General features: G+C 40.7%; 1 protein-coding gene across 5 annotated transcripts in view; it reads left to right on the top strand.

The window, feature by feature from the left end:
* Positions 1 to 23,117, top strand: part of ENOX1 (ecto-NOX disulfide-thiol exchanger 1) — a 360,099-nt gene that overhangs the window by 335,064 nt on the left and 1,918 nt on the right. For all 5 annotated transcript variants that reach the window (XM_063392151.1, XM_063392147.1, XM_063392150.1 and 2 more), the window contains 3 exons: positions 1,492 to 1,548; positions 17,722 to 17,824; positions 20,814 to 20,899. In XM_063392151.1, the coding sequence (XP_063248221.1) occupies positions 1,492 to 1,548; positions 17,722 to 17,824; positions 20,814 to 20,899 (246 nt within the window). The remainder of the gene's footprint in view (positions 1 to 1,491; positions 1,549 to 17,721; positions 17,825 to 20,813; positions 20,900 to 23,117) is intronic.

A 23,117-nucleotide genomic window follows, 5' to 3' on the forward strand; every position in this document is an offset into this window, starting at 1 on the left:
AAGGGAAAACATGTAGCATTCATTGGAAATGCACCACCCTGCTGTCCATATAAATTGCAGACTTCTCGAGGCTTTTCAAAGATGAGCTTCAGTGAATTGAACCAGGAGACCTGATGATTTTGCAGTCCCCAGATATCCTTTGTACTACTTTATCAGGAAGTGTTGCCCTCTTCCCTCTCCATCAGGACTGGTTTAGTGGCTTGAGCAGCAGTTCCTGAATTGGTGCAGTTCACAGCCCTGCATAATAAGGTACAAACAGACCACAGCCTGCTTACCTTAATTGTCATATTGGAAAATGAACAGCTGGGAGCTGGATCACACTCACTTCAGTTCAGCTGTTGTTGCCGCGTAGCAAAAATGTGATGGAGGTAACCAACCCTCCTAGGATCATAGTCTATCAACTCTTCTGAGTCAGACCCCAATACATATTAGTGTTCCATTTCATCAGGATTTTAGCAATGTTGCCAATCAGGGCCATGGCTGTAGAATCAACAGTTACACCAAACCCAGCTTCTTTGGCAAAAGAGAAGGAATTCAGAGGAAAGTTGTGTTTATTGTTCCCCCTCCCTCCCTTCTCCCTCCATACCCCTCCTCTGCATGTTATCTATTTTGAATTAAATTACAACAAAAGCATGACTCCTCAGAGCTTAACCTAAAGAGTAAATGAATCTGTGAGTTTCATTTAAGTGTACAAACCTCCATGGCTTATAGGCTCAGGAGAGCTGCAGTGTCCCCTCTTTGCTCTGTTTGCTCAATCACAGGATGAGCGACATCATATTTCACTGTGGCTCAAGATGTGAGCTAGGACTTTCCTTAAATCTCCTGAGAGTCATCTTTACAATTCCCAGTGTAATCCTGGATTTTCCCCTAAAAGCTAATTCAGGAGGGAAAAAATGGGTTTTGTTCAGGTCATATATTTGCAGTGTCTCCTGAGTTCTTCCTGCCACTGGTTGAATAAAAGAGCTGTTCTTCACTTCCCCTCCTTTTCTATCATACCCAGGAGCCATGTCAGTTATTTAGGTATGTTGTCAGGAAGACAATGTATAGCAGCACTTCGGCATCTTACCTCAAAATATATCATTCAAAAGTAATCATTGGCAAAACACTATTTAGCTAGTGGCAACTTTGAAATATTTTAAAGTTGAAATTAATGGCAACAACAGTGGGAATTTAAATTGTATATTATTCTTGAGAGAGAAATCTGTGCACCTTTTATGCCTTGAAACTACTTTCTAATCTTATTATTTTAAAAATAATGACCCAGTCCTATTATTTTTTTTTCTTTTTTTTTTTTTTCCAACCTATCAAGCCTTAAGTATGTTGGTTTCAAAATGGTTTGAGAAAAAACTCATTAGAATTATATGCTCCATCTGTTTTTCTCATTGGAAGATTTATAAAATGTTCCTTCAAATAAATCAAAGATAACTGTGTGAAATACTGAAGTAATGTGCTTGTTTTGTTCTGTTTTGGTTTTTTTTTCACTCTTTGCAGTTAAAAAGCGCCAAGGAATTAGCAGAAATCAATGGGCATGATGAATCTCAAGCAAATGTAGGTACATCTGTCTATGTATAGATTTAGTACATTTATGCGTATGGTCTCAAATTTACTATGTGTGTCTTAAAGCTGATAGAATGGCTGAATGATTTGCACATCAGGTTTGAAGTGTCTGGTTGTTTTTTTCCTTGAAGCCACAGGTTCAAATCCCAGCAAACTTCATTCAAGGTAGATAAATTGGGTTCCATGCAATTTACTTTGTAGGATTTATTTGGATGAGACTTTAACAACCAGTGTCCTACTTGCTCTATGTGGGTGTTAAAGATACCATGGAAACGACTGCAAAAGAAATGCTTTTCCTTAGTGTCCTGTCCAGGATTATTCAAGCTACAAAGTTACATCATTTGTCTCTGTGGCTGCCGCCTTGCATCTGGGCAAGCCTGGCCATATTTCAGTTCCGAGTGAAGTGGTTCGTGTATGTGTATAATTTTGAAACAGTTAATGTTCACAAGAGGACTAAATTAATTCATTGAATCATTATTTTGTCCAAAAACATTAAGCGATTTCTAAGGTCATGTTTTTTAAAGCCTGCTGCCAAATTTAAAAAAATTGCTTCTATTATTGCCTTAATGATTGCCGTCAAAACAGCAATTTCCAAAAGGAGGGAAGAGGAAAAAAAAAGGAAAGTTTCGTGCTATGTTTATCAGCCAGACCATGCAGTCTTGTCCTTTGTCGTAAACAGAGGAATATTAAAACCTATTATATAAAATATCTTCCTCCTGGCCAAGTGAACTAGCAACAGTTTAAACACTAATAAATTTTAACATCTATTTTAGTCCGTGTGTTGTCCAATGGCTCAGTCAGAAAAACAGTTTTATTTTAAACCTGAATGGAAGGCTCAAATTTTGTAAACCGCTTTTTTGATAAGGAAATGTTGTCTTCGGTTTTTTTAATCCTTTCCTAAATCTCATTCATTGTGATCCATTTCCGCAGTGAAGTCGATAGAGCCTCGTAGCTCTCAGCGTTTGGACAGGAGACATTCAATATTGTCTGATAGCTCCAACAAATCTGCAGCTGCAGTCTGTCTGCACAGCATCCCATTGCCCCTTTGAAAGATTCTGTTTGCAAACCAAAAATACATTAATCCAACGATGATCTTGAAATATTCACGTATGCTAGCTAAAAACTGGTTGTTGTGCAATAGCTGGTTGCAGGTTTCGCAAAGGAAATTCTAGACGAATATCTACATGTAAGTCTTAGAAACTCTTTAAAAGAACTTACTTCTTCACCAAAAATGTGCATGAAACAATATTTTGCACTATTGAAATGTTTTAAAGGGAAATTACCTGAAAGCTCCAAGTTATACCATTTCAGCCCATACGTAACTGGATAAACAGAAGTGCTTGAAAGCTTTATATTTATATAATATAAAGGTTGAAATAGCATTAAAAGGAAACATTTCAATTGTGTAAACAGAGTGTTTTGGTACATCATTCCCAGATATCTATAACAAAATATTTCAGAATGGTTGGTTAATAGTAAATTTTTCAAAATGTAATATTTTGATCCAATTTGTAATTGTACAAGTTCCTCAAATGCCTGAATTTTTCATGGGATAGAAACTCTATTTTCTGCCCCTCTTTTCTGTGAACTCTTCCCCAGCTGATCTCATAGCAATATATGACTCTTAAGAAAAGAAGTCAATACCTAGATTAATGGCAAAGAGGGAAACCAGATAGTAAAAATTATTGAGTCACAGTCGCAGCCATGTATTCAACAATAATACCACCATGAAATCAGAGAAAGCACAGCAGTACAAATGGAAATAGAGAAACAAGGGGAAAGAGCTGATGTTAAAACATTTGCTACAATAATGAACTTTGTAAAATGGAAGCTGAAGTGCCTTTTAAACAATTGTCATTTATATCAAATATGTAGCACTCAGGTGTTGTGCCTTGCAGGTTGTCTCCACATATATTCTCAGCAGACTCCATGGGTTTTGCCCCTGGCCACTGTGCAAATCAGGGCTGATCAAAGAGAAGAAGGCTTGGTGGCTCCTACGTGGTTCTTAGCGAACGGTGATGCGTGTAATTGGATTAGGACATATTTGTTACAGATGACAGGTTGAATTCAGCAAATGAAATACCTCTACATGCCGAGCGCTAGTGGGAGGTGTTGGTAAGGAAAAATGGCAACGTATGCCTGTGCACTGAACACACAATCTTATCTTCACACCGTGGCATATTTAGATGACTTACTCTGCAGAAAATCGGGCTCCTAGAAAGAACAGAAGAAACTTTAGGCACAGTGTGTACATATCAAGAAAGCCCATAATGTAACCTTAAAGATTACTTTCTTCAATCAGGACTTCTCCTGATGGTGCTAGTCTGCATCAACTTTTACATTAGAAAATGGTGTTATTTAAAATAAAACGTGGAAATATTTTTCTTAGCAAAAGCAGGTACAGATGAAAATGTACACTTAGACCCATAGGTCTTCTACATACTCATTATGTGAGACCATCCTGAAAGGGAGACAAAAATCTTGACACCTTTGGAAAAGCTTCCCTCTTGAAGTAATTAGGTGCCCAACCTACAAATCAACCTTCATTTTTTTTCTCTTGTTTTTGCAGGAAAATTAACTAAGTTGGCTAAGAGGCTTGAGCAGTTGCAATGTCACCTTCCCTGCATGTCAGTTCACACACAAATCTGCGGGGGTGGGGCAGACCAAAATTTTAGTGTATTGCCAGTACATCTGTTATTTCCAGAAAGCAAAACCATCTTACAAGGTTCTGTGCAGAGTCATCAGGGTGTTTTTTGAGTGATTTGCCAGGTACATGCAGTAATATTTGTTATGGCTGTTGACATTTCCCAGCTATACTATGTGTCAAGAAAGGCCAAATGTCGGGCTCAGGCAGTACACAAAGCCCGAAATTCTGGCCTGATGTTAACAGAGACTTCAACAGCCAGCACTGCCAGAGGTGCTGTCACTGAGTGCTCATTTCCATCAGTCCAGTGCTTCGGAAGAGATCAGTCCTTGCTTCTAATCTGACCCCCTTTTCATTTTCTCTTCACTGCTGCACATAATGGTACTTCATTCACATCTCTGTCTTAACTGAAGTGAAAAAAATGACCAATGGACAATCATAATTTCAGATATAATCCTCTGCAAGGATGTTCCCAGACTCTTGGGACCTGAATACTCCCAACATGAAACACAATCTTGCTTGGGAGCTGTGCTTGAGTAGAGGCCATTTTGCAAATTGAAAATGCTAATCACATTTTGTGACTAACTCTACAAAGACAATTTATTCTTCTATTCTTTCTGTAAGTTCAGTGGCATTCTGTGAAGCCTCTATTACATAAATTAATTTTGTGTTTTGATCAAAAATCTCCTTTTTCTCACTGCTGAATTCAGTCTAGATATGGCACTGCATGCCAATGCAGTGAATACATCCCTGGTTCAGGGGTCAGAAGGTTAACATCCATGATATCCCTCTACTGTAAATGGAGAAAAGAAGGTATTTTTTATACACATTTCATTTTAGAATTACTCAGTGATCTTCCAGGAATTTGTTGCTCTCCCTTGCCAGCTATCTGCTTTCCTTAGATGACTGCTGTGAATAACTCTTACCCTTTGTAAAAGTGCTGCAAAATTGTAATCAAGAGTATCAGCTTGCCACATTCAGACCAAAGCAAGTCATGGGTAATGGTCACAGAAACATTTTGAATGCCAACTGCAATTTCATGGCAAAGTCCTGAGATTGTTGAAGTCACTAAAGAAATTCCCATCAGGTAAAAAAGTCAGAATTTTGCCAAAAGACTTTTAAGGTTACCTTATTATCACCAAGACATAACAAAATGAATATATTTCAGAGATTGAAACTGATTTCACCACAAGGGGGGTTTTGTCAGCTTTTTGTTCTGTTTGAGTTTTGTTGTTTGAACAAAGTACTGACTTTGACCGCATTTGTCCGTCTGCCTTCAGTTAGCATCTGCAGCTTGGACACAATGTTCTGTGGGTTTTTCTCCAGACACAAAATCAATAATATTAACTAGGGATGCATTTTTCCATGTGAATGCTTAAAGCTGTTGTCAGTGCATTTCTTGAATTCAACCAAGCATATTACATTTAATGTTGATTCTTCCTTTAATTTTTATCTTTTGTATTTGCTTTTGAAGCAGTTTCCAAATGATCCCTGACCCTGAATAGAGAGGATATATCGCTGCATTTCTCACTTTATACTACACTGAAAGTAATGATATTCCTAACTACATCCTAGATTTCTCTTTTAATAGTGTAGGTTAATTACTGATGATCTTCATCAAAGAAAAGATAGTTCTTAAGTGAGGCTTACTTTTGCAGCAAGTCGGACAAGGATTTAAAAAGCTAACCCCCTTCAACTTTTGGAAAAGTCTGTAATTCCATCAAACTCATCAGAGTTCATTTCTTGTACTTCACTATGTGTCTTTTTCCAAACCGAGACACTATGCAAAGCTTGAATTTAGGCATCTGAAGGTGCCTGCAGTGAATGTCTCATATTAGTGTATATGTTAGTACAAACATGCCATTTGATGTGGCAGCTCCACTTAGTGTGGCAGCATCACATTGAGCCAGGTGAGATGGAAAGGGCCCTGAGCACAAGGAGAGGAGTAGGAACTAGAAGAGTGCAAAATCATCCCAGTAGTTTGGGAGTGTGGGAAGAAGTTGGTCATCTTTAGTGATGAAGATCCCAAGTGATTGCTGATTCTTCTGCTTCACTTCCTCTTGTGTGCAACAGTCATTTTCTGGTTATCCCACTCTTCAAAAGGCTTGCTCTTCCCAGAACAGTGCAGGCCTGCAATAAGAAATGTGCTCAATACAGCTTACATAAGAGCAATTTGAGTCTTAAACTTACAGGCCAGAAAACTCCCTTGGGCTTCCCCCAATGAGGTCCTCTGGCCTTGCAGCAGGCATTTCTGGAGCACATGGGTGTGACTGGGCACTGCAGAAACATGGGCAATGACACCTGGGTGCTTTAGAGGATAAGGAAAGGGTCCTGGCAGCCTCTTCATGCCCATGGGCTCAAGGCTGACATTCCCTGCAGGGAATGCCAGAAGTTGGGGTTTGTCTCTCTGCCACACCTGAGAAGAAACAAGCACAGACCATGGGCACCCTCCACCCCCTTTCATTGTAACTGCTTCATTCTGCAAGTGCATAAAGAGAGCAGGCAGGAATACTGGAGAGTGCAGGGAGGAGGACAGCTCCTTAAGGAAAGTGGGGATTGGCTTCTCATCATGGGTGTGTTGTGTCATTAGGAGAAGGTGCAAGGACCCTTACCCTGACTGGATTGGAGCCATCAGGGGGGCTTTAGAGAGACACATTTATCGTCTGTATTTAGGTTCTTCTGTCCTGGTGGGGCTAGTACCAGGGGGTGAAGGGTAGCTGTGCCTCTTTTTACTTCCTACCTTTTCCATTCCAGACATTTATTTGTAGCCCTTCCATCACTCATTTCTTCTCATTTCCTTCAATTTAAGGCACATGGAGCATGATAGATTCAAGCAGCTCTGACCGTTTGCAGATCAGCAGCTTTCCTACTTACTGCGACAGGCATGAGGAATGACCAACTCTTGAATTCAATACCACAAGGCCTGAAAAGTAGCAGGAGCTTAACGGGCTGTTTAGGATGATATCAAATAGCCCACTCAGCCTTCAGAAGTCCTTTTAGAGTGGTAGATCAAATCTCCCCCAGTTCCCCCCTTTGCCACCCCCACCCTGGTTTGCCATTTCAGAAGACAGCAAGAGTTTCATTAGCATGGTACAAATGTCTCTGCTGGCTAAATCACAGTCTCTGAGATTCCAGCCATGACTGAACCCTACAGGGAGCAAACAGGGAGCAGACCAAGGTATATTCTGACACAGAATGTGCTGCCTGAAGTGGATCTGGGCTGCAGGAATAACCCCTTTGTTAATGTGCAGCAAGAAATCACACCACTTCCCTTGTCCCTAATTAAGAGTGTCAGAGTGACTTGGCTTTTGATTGCAGTGAATTCTGATCTTCCGAGGGAGGAGAAAGAGAACTCTGAGACACAAAGATAAAACCCATTCAGTCACCCACTCAGCAAATCACAAAAGTTTTTTTTACTTTAAATTTCATATGAGCTCCACAGGGAGACAGATCTTCAATGCCCAGAGCTACCTGACATTTTAATAATATCTGATCATTATGTGGAGCCTTTCATCCCAAAGCATTTTCCCCAAGTATTTATACTGCACACGTATACAGGAGTCATCCTGTCATTTCTAGTGAGGAATAACATTCAGCCTTATACATATGCAGCTGTGTGCTTAACCCACACAGTGTGCAAGGCAGATTGGCTTGTCAGAGCACTCAGGCTCCCCCGCAACCACCTGAAGGATGATGGGCCACCTCTGCTTCTGCCACAAACCTGCTACTGCAGTCCTGGGGGTTGTACACCACACTCGTGCCCCTTCCAACCGGCTTTCAAGGAATAGATAGGAAAAAAATGGCAGAAGTGAGAAAGAGCCGTATTCCTAAGAGCCACTCTTCACAGAATGGTTTTCATTTGAAAGGGCTTTAAAGATCATCTAGTTCCAATCCTCTGCCATGAGCAGAGACAGCTTTCACTCAACTAGATTGCTCAAAGCCCCATCCAGCCTGGCCTGGAACACTTCCAGGAATGGGGCATCCACTTCTCTGGGCAACCTATGCCAGTGTCTCACCACCCTGACAGTAAAGAATTTCTTCCTTGAATCTGAGCTAAACCTGTCCTGTCAGTGTAAAGCCATTTCTACTTGTCCTGTTACAACATGGCCTTCTAAAAAGTTTCTCTCCAGCTCTCTTGCAGCTCCCTTTAGGTATGTGAAGATACTCTAAGGTCTCTCCTTAGAAAATTCTCTTCTCCAGGCTGAACAACCTGAACTGTCCTGTCCTCACAGCAGAGTTGGTCCAGCCCTCTTACCATCTTCATGTGCCTCCTCTGACATTGCTCCCACATGTCAATGTCCTTCCTGTGCTGGGAGCCCAGTGCTGGAGGCAGCCCTGCAGGTGGGGTCTCACCAGAGCAGAGCAGAGCAGAGCAGAGTAGAGCAGAGCAGAGCAGAGGGGCAGAATCCCCTCCCTCATCCTGCTGTCCATGCTGCTTTGGATGCAGCCCGGGATGCAACTGGCTTTCTGGGCAGCAAGCTCACATTGCTGGGTCATGTTGAGCCTCTCATCAAACAATATTCCCAAGTCCCTCTCAGGAATCTTGGAAAGAGTTTGTCATCCTCATCAAGATCCACTCCAAATGAATAAGAACTCCAAGGTGTTTAAGTACTTTTTGCACATTCAGACATGGAGATTCCTAAAATTAATATACAAATACAATTAATATACAAATAAAATTAATATACAAATATTTCAAATACAAAACCATGAAGAAGACCATTCACTCTCATAAGACATTTAAGGTTGGTTTCCCCTGCCTGTTACTTCTTTTTATATCAACTAAGTAATTTTCAAAACTTCTACAAGTCCCAAAAGGGAAATGAACTGCCTTTTCTTTCTCTCTCTCTCTCTCCTTAATTTTTCTTTTGGAAGTGCATCATTCCAGAGGAGATTGCAAGAACGATATTTGTGCTAAAGACTATTTCAAAGGTTTTTCACAAATTCTGAATCTCAAGTAAACATGAAGTACCTCCTCCTACAATGACTTCAGCAGAGCTGGTGGGCAAGTGATGCTTTCATTCAGCCAGCCATTGGTTTGCTGCAATTCCCTAAAACAAGTTGTGCAAAATGACAATTACCTTTTATCTTGCAAAGCAACCACCTGCATATCACATAAAACATCTGTGTTAAGACATCAGGAACCTACACATAAATCCAGCTTTAGAAAATTAAGCAACCTGATCATACTTTTGAAAAGGAGCATGAAGTAACTTTCCTATTAGTCATCTGTATTTTGCATATGTACATTCCCATAAAATAAATGTGCTCAAATACAATGAAAAAAATATGAAGAGATAGTTTCAATGAGAAAAGCATTTTCAAATTATTGCTAGTTGCCTAAAACTCAGCAGGTGAAAGTTACAATAGTAAAAGCTTTATAATGAAAAAGTTGAAAGCATCTCTCTGACAAATGGATCAGAAAAATGGGATGTCAAGAGCATCATAATACAGTTTATCTTCACTCCTGAAAATGCTTCTATTATGTAGAATAAATCAGATAAACAAACCTTAGATCCATCCGTTTGAAGTTTTTCATTCGCAATGTCTTACATTGACAGTTCTAATTTGTCTACATTGATGTTAGTATAATTTTAATGCCAGATAATTTTTCAAGTTTTCAACTGTTTATTTCTTAATACCAGTGCACTCTTAAATTTACAATAATGGTAAATACTATCTTAGTGTATTTTAGAAGTAAATTTCTACATGAGTGTCCTTTAAAAGTAATTACAGTGTGCTGTTTCTGACAAAACCAACACTGGCTTCTTGCATATAACAAAATAAGTTACCAAGTTTAGGCCTGATTTGAACAAAAAGAGGAAACCCGATGTCTATAATTTCTAATGATAGACCAGTAATGGTTTACCAGCAGTGCAGCATATGGCAAATATGTCCTTCTGCATTACTAGGTAGGTAGTAGAAGGAGAAGGATCTTGTAAGACCCTGGAAAAAAACACTAAAAAGCAAAGGCTTTTTTAAATTAATTTTTGACCTGGTGCTAACAGTGGCACTAGCTACTTCTGAGAGCTCTGATTTTGGACAGATGTTTGGATGCCTCATTCCTTGCCTTAATATTTTCGTATGTGATGCACCACTGCAAATTTTTATTGTAAACTGAGTTATCCCAGTACAAATAGAAAAGCCCAAGAAACCTCTGCATATAGAGAGTGTCACAAGGCCATTTAACTTAGTGCTAGCCACTTTTCTAAAATCAATTCTTAGGTGCGAGGAGCCAGGACCATATAAAAGATAAGCTTTCTAGGAAGTAGTTAATTCTCCAGCACAAGATAATTCATTTGAAGCAATGAAAGTATGATATTAATCAAAATTATGAGCAATTTTCTAGTCAGAGTATTTTTAGAGGAGTAGTCAGCAGAGAGTCAGAAACAGTCACTGAAGAAGACAGACTGAGAGAAGAAGAGCATGGTATTTATTTAAGTTAGGACAAGTTTAAGTTACCTTCAGAGTTCAGACACTTAACCAGATTTGCACACATCACAATACAGTGTGTAGCCGAGGAAGGGGATCAAGTTCCATTAAAGAAAGAATTAGAGACATTTGGCCCAAACCAAGTATTACTGGTTTTGGGAGGTGCTGAATCCTGGCAGCCTGAGAGAGACAAGGAGGTCATAGCTCCATGGAATCAACCTGCAACTGCACTGAGCACATATTCCTCACAGGCATGGGGAAGAGCACACATCTACAACACTTGCATCACATGCATCCATCTATGCACACATGGCCAGCCACACATATCAATGCAAACTCAGCATTCATAAACATGAACAGCACTGAGGCACACAAACAGCCCTTTCTGCTGGTCATGGTGAGGGTCCATTAATGGGAAATACATGTGCAGACTTACACATACATGGTGTGAATCCCTCCAGAAACTGGACTTTGACTCTCAGGCTGTCCCATAATTGGCTCCTCACACACACACGCACACAAGTCATTTTAGCCATTCCCCAGGCTCCAGTGTCCCAACTTTGTGGCTTGGACCCCAGGTCTCTCTAACTGCAGCATTCCAGGCTGCAGTGGCTCTCTGCTCATCCCACTCCAGCTGCTCTGCTCAGATGCCATCACAGTCCCCCCATGCACACAGAACAGAGTCCATCACCTGGGAGAAGAGAAATTAGTTTATTGGGTGTTATACACTGATCAGGGCCTGACATGGGCACACAAGTGTACTGACCAGCAACCTGATTATATGCAACCACTCCCTTTTATCCCCTCCCAAACTCCCATGATCCCTCCTTTTCCTGCTACTTCTTCCCCTGCTGAGGACAGTCAGCTAGGTTTTGTACAACCCCACAATGCTCTGCTCCTACATCCCAGAACAAGTCCCATATTCCTACAGGCAATGCTCCCTCAGTCTGTAGGATGTTTCAGAGAGGTGGACTGGTGTTCACTGTGCCATGTTCAGCCCCTGGGGCTGATAGTTTCCTGTGACAGCCCTGGGAAGAGCCGGGTCGGGGACTCTGCTTTCTCTTATTAGGTTATCACATTTTCCCAGTCTGTAATGGTGCCTCTCTGCTCCTTTGTGCTTGTGGAAATAAGAGTTGAGTCAGAAGTATCACAAGGATGGAGCAAGTGATGGTGGTTGGAAAATCCCTTCTGCAGGGGATGGAGCCACCCCTCTGTTTATAAGGGTACAGGACTGGGATGTTGCAGAGAAAATGATGAGCCATTGGATTGCCGCCTTTCTGTTGCACATCCACGTGCTCTGCCACTGCAGCTGATCTTGCTGTGAGTAGAAGGTTGGACTAGAGATCTCCCAAGGTCATCTGCCTGATTCTGTGATGCTGTGATCATCTGAGTCACAATCACTGCCTGTGAGTGTACTCATACGTTGCCACATTTGCAAGGAAATTTGATTTAAGTTAAATTTAAATAAGCTCTTTCACTGTAGCTTAGTTCAGCTTGGATTGAATAATTTTGAATTCACCATGGATAAGAACATAGGCAAGGACAGTAGCCCATTCTCAACTGACAAGCATGCTAAGCTGTCAGAAATTGTCCTGTACCTCAACCTTGCATGTCCCCATAAATTTAAGATGCCTGACTTGATGTGCATTGGAAGTATCGCAAGACTTCCATTCACTTGATTGGTTGTTGAATTATGCTCCACTCAGGTTAAAACTGCAAGATTAAATTTTCAGATGTAGTTCTGAAGTACATTTAAAAAAAGACTAGCAAAACAAACCCACCTGTACCAGACTATAGGAGGTTCACAGATAAATGCAAATAAATTAAATGCATACAGTTCTTCATGCTGCTGACCAGTTTCTACCCAAGTTTGCAGTCAAACCTTCCTGGTCCTCAGTAAGCAGTTTGGGCAAACTCACCTGAAGTCCAAGCCCAGTTCTGTGTGCTCAGAGCAGGCACACATATGCCTTTCAATACTTTATAGGCTGCGGGTTTGGTATTGTGTGTGCATGGCTTTTTCTTCTATCAGAATTTTAAAAGTACCTTTTATTTCCAAGCTTACAGCATCTCTCTGGCCTGCTGTTAATAGCTTCCAAGATTTTTGCTTATGTTTCAGATACATAGTTTTTTCTCCTCCTACTCATTTTCTCTCATAAATCCCCTGGCTGATGAGAAAGTGTGGTGTATCCCTTACATCTAACAACATTCAGCAGTTGCTCTGTTTTTCCTGCTTTGACAAACATCAAGTCTTTCCTTTTTCTGCCACTGTTTTAATGCCTCAGACAATCGGCTTTGTACATATAGTAAAAATGCAAACTTTTCCAGAGGCTGGTAGGTTTATGGGATTTTTACTGGGCCTTTCAGAAGACACAATATTATTTTTACCCCCTCACCACAGAATTCTTCAGAATTCCGTAAACTACAGCAAAGAAAATGAGGTCTTTGAAGACAGTATGCAAGCATTCCCCCTAGATTCAAAGATAATTACCAAATACTTGGATTACCCAGAGAGTGGAGGGACTATTTCATCTCTTTGAATCTCATTGTATCCTGGCCACATGTCAGGTATCTTCAGTGTCACATTCATTAAATGCTATATTCTGTCTTTCAAACAGTCCTGAACAACAGATGTTATAGAGCTGCACTCTGGCTGGAGGAGTTTCCAGGTAGGGCAGCTACTGTGCAAGCCCTGTTCAACTCTTGCTCAGTGTTTATGGAGAATATGATGTCCCAACTCCCCCCATTTTTAGGGATGCTGGCTAGCATATATTTTCAGGCAAGAACAGATATTTTATATTGTCTGCCTTTTTTGCACTTGTTCAAGACTGACCTGAAGAGGATTAATCCTATCTAGATTGAGAACTTTTTATTTAATATCTTACTTTCCCATAGGGAAAAAAAAAGAAGCCAATAAAGGAGAGAAAGACCCAAGTCATCCAGCCTAAATATCTTTCTGGAGCTTTCTGATCTGCTAGAGCCCTGGAGTGCAGAGCTAGCCTTTTGTTCTTACAGGATCTGTGACTATCTTCTGTAGAATATCACCACATCTCTTTTACTCTTCAGGAGATCTGTGTCTTTCTCTGGCATGTGCATTTCTCTCAAAAATCACTCTCTCATTTTCTGTGTCTCCAGTGTTAGACCAAACTGCTCTTAGGACAGTGAGACCAGGCAACTTTTGGAGCAATATATTTACCTGTGGCACTTCTAAAAGAACCCAAGATACATGAGTGAATGATGAAAGCCAAACTTGTCTCCCACCTTACAGCCAGGCTTTACACATCCATGTGCAAAACTGCCATGTATGACTCTCCACAGCTATCAGCTCTGTGTTAACGGTGGTGTCAGAGATCTGCTTGTGGAAATTAATAGTCAATGGGATAAAATTATTTGCTGTCATCTGTTTCATCCAGCAAGTTCTCCTGAAAGTTTTCCAGAAACACTCTCTGCCTGTTTCTCCCTTCCTGGTTCAAATTCAGGGAGCCCTGAATCAAAGTGCTGGTCCCATGGGATATCTGCAGGACATAAGGATTTCAATCCCGTGGGGCCAATTCATGTCTTTTCATCATCTGTTGATGGATTAAAGTGTCATTTGCAAGAAAAAGCTCTAAGCTGACAATGATGAGAGCATCACACAGAATAGTTGCAATCATACTGAGCAGCTCTGGAGCTTCCATCATCAAATTGGTCCTCCTCGTTTTCCAATATCTGACATAATTTGTGAATAATAAATAGGACCAGGTCCCTAATGATCTCCAGGTGTGATTTAACCTGGATGAAGCCTTTCACAAGCTGTGTTTAGTTGTCACAAGGTCATTTCGTTTCTAATAAGTACCAGTTTGCACATGCTCAGCTGTGTTCTTGTCCTTTAATGCAGTAACTGACAGATGGTAGCAAAATATTCCTTTTATAATGAAACCTGCTGAAGGAAACTCCTTAGGGCCTCAAAAATATAATTTGCCAAAGTCTCCAAGAAAGAAAGGAAATACTGTAATGCAGTATATATGAAATAATTTTCCTCAGGCATTTGGTGATCAGTAGCTTTTTCTCATGTCAGAGAGGTGACCTAACTGGGTTTTTTTCAATTATTTATTGCCTCATTCACCTTTGTACTCTTAAAAGTCTTGTTTCTGTGGGTTGACATAAGTAGTGCCTCTAAAAAGGTGTAAATTAACTGCATGAGGATTTGTTGTAAAGGCTTCATAGGTACAAGATTTGTATCTGCAGTATGCTGTCAGATTCTTAAGGTTTTCACTTATGCTATAATTAGCCCAGTTTCTGGGTGAATTTCACACCCATTTTTTAGACCCAATTATGCCATTTCTCTTAAACCACTATTAATTCCTAGCAGCATTTCTGCTGAATTCTGATCTACTTTATGTGACTAAGCACACTCTGTATTTTCTCATGGCCTCTGCAAACTTCTTTTGACAGCTGAATACATCAGAGTGATCTAATTTAGTATCTTGTGTGAGGCAGGTAGCACTGGATGGCAGAAACCTCTCCTTTTAAAGCCTCCAAGAACCTTCAACTTTCTTCTAAAGCCAGTGGTTTGCCGAGTATCTATCTTTGCCACTCATTTCCTCAGGCTTCTCAGGCTTCCCTATAACAATTTTTTTACTCTTTTATCTTCTGTTCCAACATACAGCTAAGGAAGACTTGATGTGACTTTCTTTAGCATCCATTTACACTGTCCTATAAATCATACAAAACATTCTGCACAGGCTGAAATCTAGGCATTAAATGAGAATCCATCTGTTCGTTGTTCCCAATGAGATTATAGTTTCTTTCTCTGCATCACTGCTTGACAAAATTTCTAATCCCATCTGAAACTGCGAGTGTGCTGTGTTTGGGGCCTGTTATATCAAATAGACATCTCTCTGCTCCCACCTTCCCCTCTCAGGAGTTGCTATTTTTAGACTGCTTTACTGTCTCTGATGAAGTCAAAGTTACTTTTTAACCTGTACAAGCTCTGGTGGCATATGCTGCTCTGCTTTTCTGCTGCAGTATCACAAAATCTCTCATCCAGCTCTGCTCTGATCTGTAACCCCTTGGAGAAAGTCATGTAAACACCTTTTATTTCAGTTTCTTGCCTAGGTTTCCCTTCACTGCCTTTGGATGTCATGGCCAGCAGTAGATCAGAATTTGCATTACCCTTTGGCTCTGTCAGGAGGGGCATCGACAGTGCTGGACAATTTAGGGCGTGCTGGTGTAATGTGCCTTGTGCACTACAACACTACAGGGGTGTTAGTGGCTAGGTGATGCAGCTGCCAGAGCACCCAGGAACACCATTATTTTTAGGAGGGGATCACTGCCAAATCTTTAACTGCAGACTGCCTAAACTAAAATACACAACTAAAAAGTTGTTTGATCTCTTAACTAAAAAGCCAGCAAAGGCTGACATGTGCACAACTACACGTAGATTCTGTGGCCGGGAGAAATGCCTCAGTTGGCCATTACAGCTGCAACAGCCCCCAGATGACCCCATGGCCTTCAGGCCTCATTGGGTGTGGGCCAGAGCCCCTCAGAGCCCCTTCTTGCTGGGGGCTGAGGCTGCATGTGTGCATGTATGTCACTTGTGTGCATGGAGAGTTCCTTAGCTGACACATGGCAGCTCCTTCTTCCTTGTGGCACCAAGGAACACTTGAGGCCGCGATGCATCTGAGCCATCAGACCTTGCCTATCTGGCAGATACCCCTTGGAGCAAGCCTATGAAGAGCACAGACTATATCACTGGGGTGTTTGGGGTTATGTTTTGTGTTGTTCCTTTTTCTTTCTCAATTAAAAATGAGGAAGCGTGTGACTATTTACCAGTCACGCAGACTGTGAAGCCTGTAGTCACCCACAAAGAGGCACATTTGACATGTTTTGGAATCAAATCCTTTTTTTTAGCATGGATTATTAACACTTTCAGAAATACCTCAGAGCAACCCAAGCCCAGTGTCCCTCTTTTATTGCCAAAATGCTTGCCAAAAGGTTTGGAGCAAGGCACCACACTATGGGTATGTCCTAAATGAGCCACCTCATTCTACCAAATAGTACATATTTGCTTGCATTTAAGGCTGCCCAGTCCCACACAGCCTCCAGCAGCTTACCTTGACTCCCCCAAAGAGAGCAAGAGCACCATTCCTTCACAGTCCCACCTCACACCACCGTGTCTCCAGCACCACGCTCCCTGCCTCCCAGGTTTTGCATGGAACTGCTGAGCCATCTGCAGAGCAGATGCAGCAGCGTGAGTCACCGCCTCACCGAGGAACGAGCTACTGCACATTGGCTACTCCATGGAAACAGCCCATGGATATGCTTGAACCTTGTGCAAAACACTCTCAGGCCACTTGCATGCCTTGGAAATGATTTATTTACTTCACATACACCCAGTCACTCAACTGCCTGGGTACTTCTGATGGGGCATCTGCAATGTGATGTCTCAGATGAAATTTAGGTGGTTCAGGCCACCTAATTCCAGGGAAAAAAGAACTCAAAACAAGTAGGAGTCTTGACTTGTTTGCCCTTCAGGCTGGTGCTCTTTCAGTCCTTAAAACAAGATAGCTTTATGCAAACCACCTGTTAGGAATGGTCTTCCTGAAATGTGCTGACCCCCAAAACATGCCTGAGAATTGTTTGGGCAGGCACTGTTTGAAGAGTGTAACAGGCCAGAGGGTTGTGCTCTAGTAGCTAGAAGTGTTCTTAGTGACTGCTGAATTTACTTTTATGACTGTTGCTGAATGTCTCCATCCGTGTTCCCTGGAGGCGATCTTGGTTTACAGCTTTAATAGCTACAAAATGTGAGTTTTCTGACCATCCCCACACTTTATGGCACAAACTCTCCAGCTGTTATAACAAAGAAGCACTAGCAACAAAGTTATTACTTACTCTGCAAGCAAAATTTCTTTTCTTGTCAGCACCTGGCATAAAGGTAGTTCAAAATGTGTCTTAATATTCTGTAAACAAATCAATTATTTATAAGTGTCTTGCCTTTGGTTGTGAATTAAAGTAATGATTTTTTTTATAGAGTTGGAAGGAAGAAGACAAGTTTAATCGAGGTAAATGAAATCTGCATGACCACCTGTTTGTTTTTTTAAACCTTATAGGAAATCAATGTATTGACAGTAGCATTGGTCAACCAGGACAGAGAAAAAAACTCAGAGAAACGAAGCCCAGGTCTAAAATCAGAGAAAGAGGCACTATTAATAGGTAAGATCACCCCAAAGAAGACTTTTGAGAACAAAATGCCTTCTAATAGGTTTCTGGTTTGCATATATGTTTACATAGATTTTTTGCTCATACAAGTAAAAAACAAAAAAAAACCCAGACTTTTTAAAATCTGTGTTCAGAATGGCTTTTAGTAAGAAAAAGCCTAAAATACAAGTGAACTTTGCCTTTCTGAAAAATTCTGCAGTTTAATGAAAGGATTTCAGTTATGAAGAGAATTGCAAGATCAGCATTTAAACTTTCAGCATGAATGTATGATGACTTTATTTACATCAAGATTTAGCAGGCTAGAGTTGTATAGCTTGTTATATGATTATTAGACAAAGTGGTGACGGAGAAGAGGATGGAAATAATATTATTAAACTACCAAGCAAAAAATACATATACTGCATGTATTAAGCAAGCCAGATTTATGCCTTTGACATTAGATGAGGGAATTAGCAATATGAATATTTATAAACAATACCACAAGGATTGTCATATCCTTTACATAGAATAAAATTTTTAAAATAAACTTTTAGCTAGCTAAAGCTAAAAGCTAAAGCTTATAGGCAGTGGGCCAGCTAACTGGCATAAGGCATTTAGCCACACAGGACTGGCTGTACCCATGTACCCTTGGAGGGAACACGTGCCATTTAGACCCATGCATATTTTGCATTTGGTTTCAGTGGGGCAGGTTTTCAGGGACCCACAATTCCAAAATGTACCCTGTGGCATGGCAACAGATATGTTGTCATGAAAGAACAGGTTTAATTTCTTTGGTTTGGTCTTTTCACAAATCAGTGGTATCCTGATAAATGATAGTTCCAAAACTACCTTAGTTTGTTTAAATCCAACTCATTTTCATCACCCAGGCACCAGGAAGAATGCTGGTTTATTGCTGAGGCACAGACTCAGCAATTTACAAGTTCAGTTCAGACCAAAAAGGTCATTTGAAAGTGAAGAATGTATTTAAACATTTAAAGTGCTTAGTAGACAAACTCCCTGTGACTAGTGAGATGCAAAACAGTGGAATGTACAGAAATGTATTACTTCATTGAATTCTGTTTGTTATAATTAAATCTGAAGCTTTTAATTGCAGGGGACAGTACTTGATCTTTTCAAAGTTCATTCTGTGAGATGGACAGCAAGCATGGGATTTCAAGAACAGAATAACAAACTTTTTTTGTAGGTCACTCACTCTTTGACTGTAACAAACAGTGGCAGTGTCCCAAAGGGGGTCCCATACATCTGCTGTTCAGTGGCACACTCAGATAAACAGAATAACCTCAGTTCAGATACTACTGGTCATAGTACCCCCACAACTGACTCACCTTTATAGTTCAAAGAATAAAGATTCCTCAAGATGGATTTCGTGTTATCTCTCCCTCTGAAGCATGGTCAGGTGTGGCAAGGGGAAAATGGGCCTTGCCTCGATCCATTCATTAAGTTTTTCTGTATTTTAAAAAATACAATGTTGTCTTAACAACACTGGAAAAGAGCATAAAAGAAAAAAAAAATGTTATCATGGAACTCCCATCAATAACTACAAAATATTGAAAAATTACTTATTATTTACATTATATGAAAGAGCTGGCTTTGAATGTCCTGAATTGAAAAGCCTCAGGAACCACATAACAGATGCAATGACACTGGTAAAATGTGATTTGAGTACAAATTGGATTTCCCCTCATCTCATCCAAGTGTGATGGTCTTGGCTTTTGCTTCTAGAGTTCTTGCGTGGTTACTTGTAGTCACACACAGCACAAAGAAGGTCACTGCTGCTAGGACTTGGCATAGTAAAAAATTTATTACATGCCACTCCTTATGCAGGACCAGAAGTTTGTAAATGCTGTTGGAAAAGTGGAGGAGGAAGAAAGGTGTTCTTTGCAAAGCCGGTCTAAAATGCGTTAAATATTGCTTATCAGTTTCAACCATGGCCAGTACTTGGGGAAAAATGAAATCCAAGATTATCCTAATTCATTCAGCATCAAGAAAGCAGTATGGCCTGCAGTACACAAGATACGGTGACCCACTTTTGTCATTTGTAAGCATTTTTAATCCTGGTGTTTATGATTTAAGTATAAGAAACTTCCCCTAGGGTGGTTCAGCTAAGAAGCACATCCAAAGAGAGTTGAAAATATTTGTTCTGATTCTTACAGTTCAGCTCTCCCCAAACAGCAAGTAACACACATGCCATTTTGTATTTTCACTGTTTGCTTAGAAGAGGAGAAATTGGGTAGTGCTTTTAATAGCAATACTGATGCCCCAAATCTTGTTTTCTCTGGTCATCATTATTAATGCCACTTGATTTTCATTGCAGAAAAAAAATCTCTAGACTTAGATCCTGACTCCTTCTAAGCCACTTTTAATTCCTATACCTTTTATAATCATCCCAAGAACAACAATGAAGATAGGCAGAACTTTCTCTCTCTTAAGAAAATGTAAATAAGCAAATACGTCACAAAGCATTTGTGGGTTTTTCAGCGGCAGTTAGGGGTAATACAGATTAAACAGTTTTCATAACCAGCATCTGCATAATTGCTAGAAAAATATGAGAGAGTGAGGGTTCTGACACAATTTTATGAAACGTTTTCACAACAGAGAATCCAGTGAAGGGGAAAAAAACAATAATTTTGCCATTACAATATCCACAATTTTATATTGGTAAATCAAGCATAAAATTAGTAATTGAAATGCTCCCAGCAAGGCTTTGTTTAGAAATTCCTTTATTCATCAGTGTATTATCTTGGTCACTTACTTGCTAACTGCTGTCATTCCTGAAGATGAGCTATTGTATTTAGCATGTTACTATGACTGTATTAAAAATGTGCTGTTTTGTTATGTTTATTGGGTTGTGCAAGGAAAATAAGAATTGTAATTCATACTGAAAAACCTTCAAGAACAGACTCTTCAGAATTATTTTGCCTATTTTAATGATACAGTGTCTGAGGCAATTTTAATACTTTGTATCTGTTTGTTTTTAATACAGGTATCATATCCACATTTCTTCACGTCCACCCTTTTGGAGCCAATATAGAGTACCTTTGGTCTTATATGCAGCAGTTGGACTCTAGGGTAAAAAAATATTTAATCAAAATCTGTTTTCTCTTTAGAAATATTGTATTATTCTTTACTGCAGGTTAAACTCTTCATGCATTTCCATTAGACAGATAATGGGATATGGGGCTTGGGGGTTTGCAGTCTTTATTCATTTGCAAATTACAGTGCACATGCTTTATGTTGAGGTCTTTGCCTCGCACTGCTTAGCTATCCTTTGTGGCACAGAAGAGCACAGCTCTAAATGGCAAAGACTAGCAGCTGATTTTATGACACATGATTCCGAAAAATAGCTGCAGAGAAAAAAAGCAGAACAAGAGGTAGGTGTGGTCATGGCCATCAACCTGTGCAGTTTTTGGAGATGGCCCTTTTTTCTTTGAAAGGTTGTTAGTTGTGTGTCACACTGAACTGAACCTTCATGAACACAGGAATGGACCATTTTCCATGTCCTTTCTCTCCATGTGGGAGCAGAGACAACCACATAAAGGAATTGGGTGACCCTACTAATTTCAGTGAAGCTGAGGCCAAGACAAAAGTGAGGCCAACACGAAACACTATGCAAAGTGCTTAATGCATCAGATCATACAGTCCACAGTCAGTACATACCTGTAGGATAAGATTCCTTGAATTACTTTTTAATATCTGCTGTAGAGTGAGATGAAATCAAACCCTCAAATGGGCCTATTCCTCTGCCCTGAATATTAAGCAAGTCACAGGTGAGAAGCTCAAGTGTGAAATGATCAGGTGAAGGGTACTCCAAGTGCTAAACACCTGCTCTGCAGGATGCCAGGCTGCACCAGACACTTAGCAGATGCAGGGGTCACCCTGCGGCCAGCCACAGCTCTTCCCCACGTCTGCCAATATTTGGATGATGGTGCTTTCCCAGATCTTCTTGCAACACAACTCCTTTGATCCTGGTAATCTTTTGTTCCTGAACAGCCACTTCAGCCCATAGCTAAGATCAGCTTTCCACTGCTTTGATGGGCTGCTTCATGCTTCTGGATGATCCTGGATCCTTCCCCTGTTTCTTTGAAAAAGTGTAGAGCTGAAAGCAGAGGAGATCTTGAACTAGAAGCTCACTGGAATTACAACACGCTGCACTGATGAGTGAGGAAGGGTGATGAATTTGTTGGGCACTGCCTTCAGGCCATGACAACTCAGGTTTGCTACTGCTTTACAGCCCACTGCCACCCACAGTGAAAAGGGAGTAAGGGATAGGGATGGGAGAAAGAGGTGAGAAACTGGTGAATATCAATTCTTTTTTAGATGTCTTATTTTTTCAAGACCTGATGAATCCAGAGTTTCACACCTCCAGCCATTCTTCTGCTTCTCTGTGCCCCTGCCACTTGTGCACTTTGCATTGTCTTGTCCTACTTCACCCAGTCTGTCCAATCCCCTCAGTTACCTTTCAAGTCCTTGCTTAACACAGCATTTGGCTAAGTTTCAACTGCTTTTTCTCCTGGATGACCTCTTCAGCTCTGTATCCCAAGTGATAACAGCAGTCATCTGAAATATGGACTCTCTGGGCTCCAGCCCTGCTGCTCATTGCTTCTGCCCAGTGAGCTCTTCAGCATTCTCGCCCTGCAGTGCTGTGGTCCCTTCTTGTGCATGACTGTGGGCTCTGTCCTTGAGTTTTTGCTCACGTGAGTAACGTGTGGGCTTCTGTGAGGCTGCCAGGGTCAAGTTCTTGACTCGCAAACAGAGCCCTCAAGGAAGGAGCATTGTCTCCATCTCTGCAGCTACCACCAGCCCTACCTACTGCATAATAAACACAAGCTGCAAAATTTGACCTCGTTGGTTTATTTTGGAAGCAACTGCTTGTAGAAACAAATTACTTTTTAATAGCGCGATCCAGAGATGCAATCTCAGAGATGAATTTCAATTACTTTCCATGGTTAGCCTGTCATTCCTCGGCTGAACAAGAATGATAAGGTCAGCATACCCGTGTGGGCTGAGGGCTCAGTGTAGAGCTTAGATACATTGCACAAATGTAACCAGACACCCACTGCTGCCATGTGAGTGCTTCAAAGATGGATTGGATCACGCTGAGGCTTTAAACTGCCTCCAACACTGCGTTTTGGTCCCACCTTTAACACATCATTTAATCTTTCTGCTGCACTAACCCCTACAGAAAAATAAGAGGCAATAGATATTTTCTCACCCCCTTGGGTGTACTGAAGCATAATTAGCACATTTTATGTTTATGTACTGTTTTAAAAAGGAAAGATTTCATCAT

Source organism: Prinia subflava, chromosome 3 (genome assembly GCF_021018805.1).
Source record: "Prinia subflava isolate CZ2003 ecotype Zambia chromosome 3, Cam_Psub_1.2, whole genome shotgun sequence".
In the NCBI taxonomy this organism is placed as follows: Eukaryota; Metazoa; Chordata; class Aves; order Passeriformes; family Cisticolidae; genus Prinia; species Prinia subflava.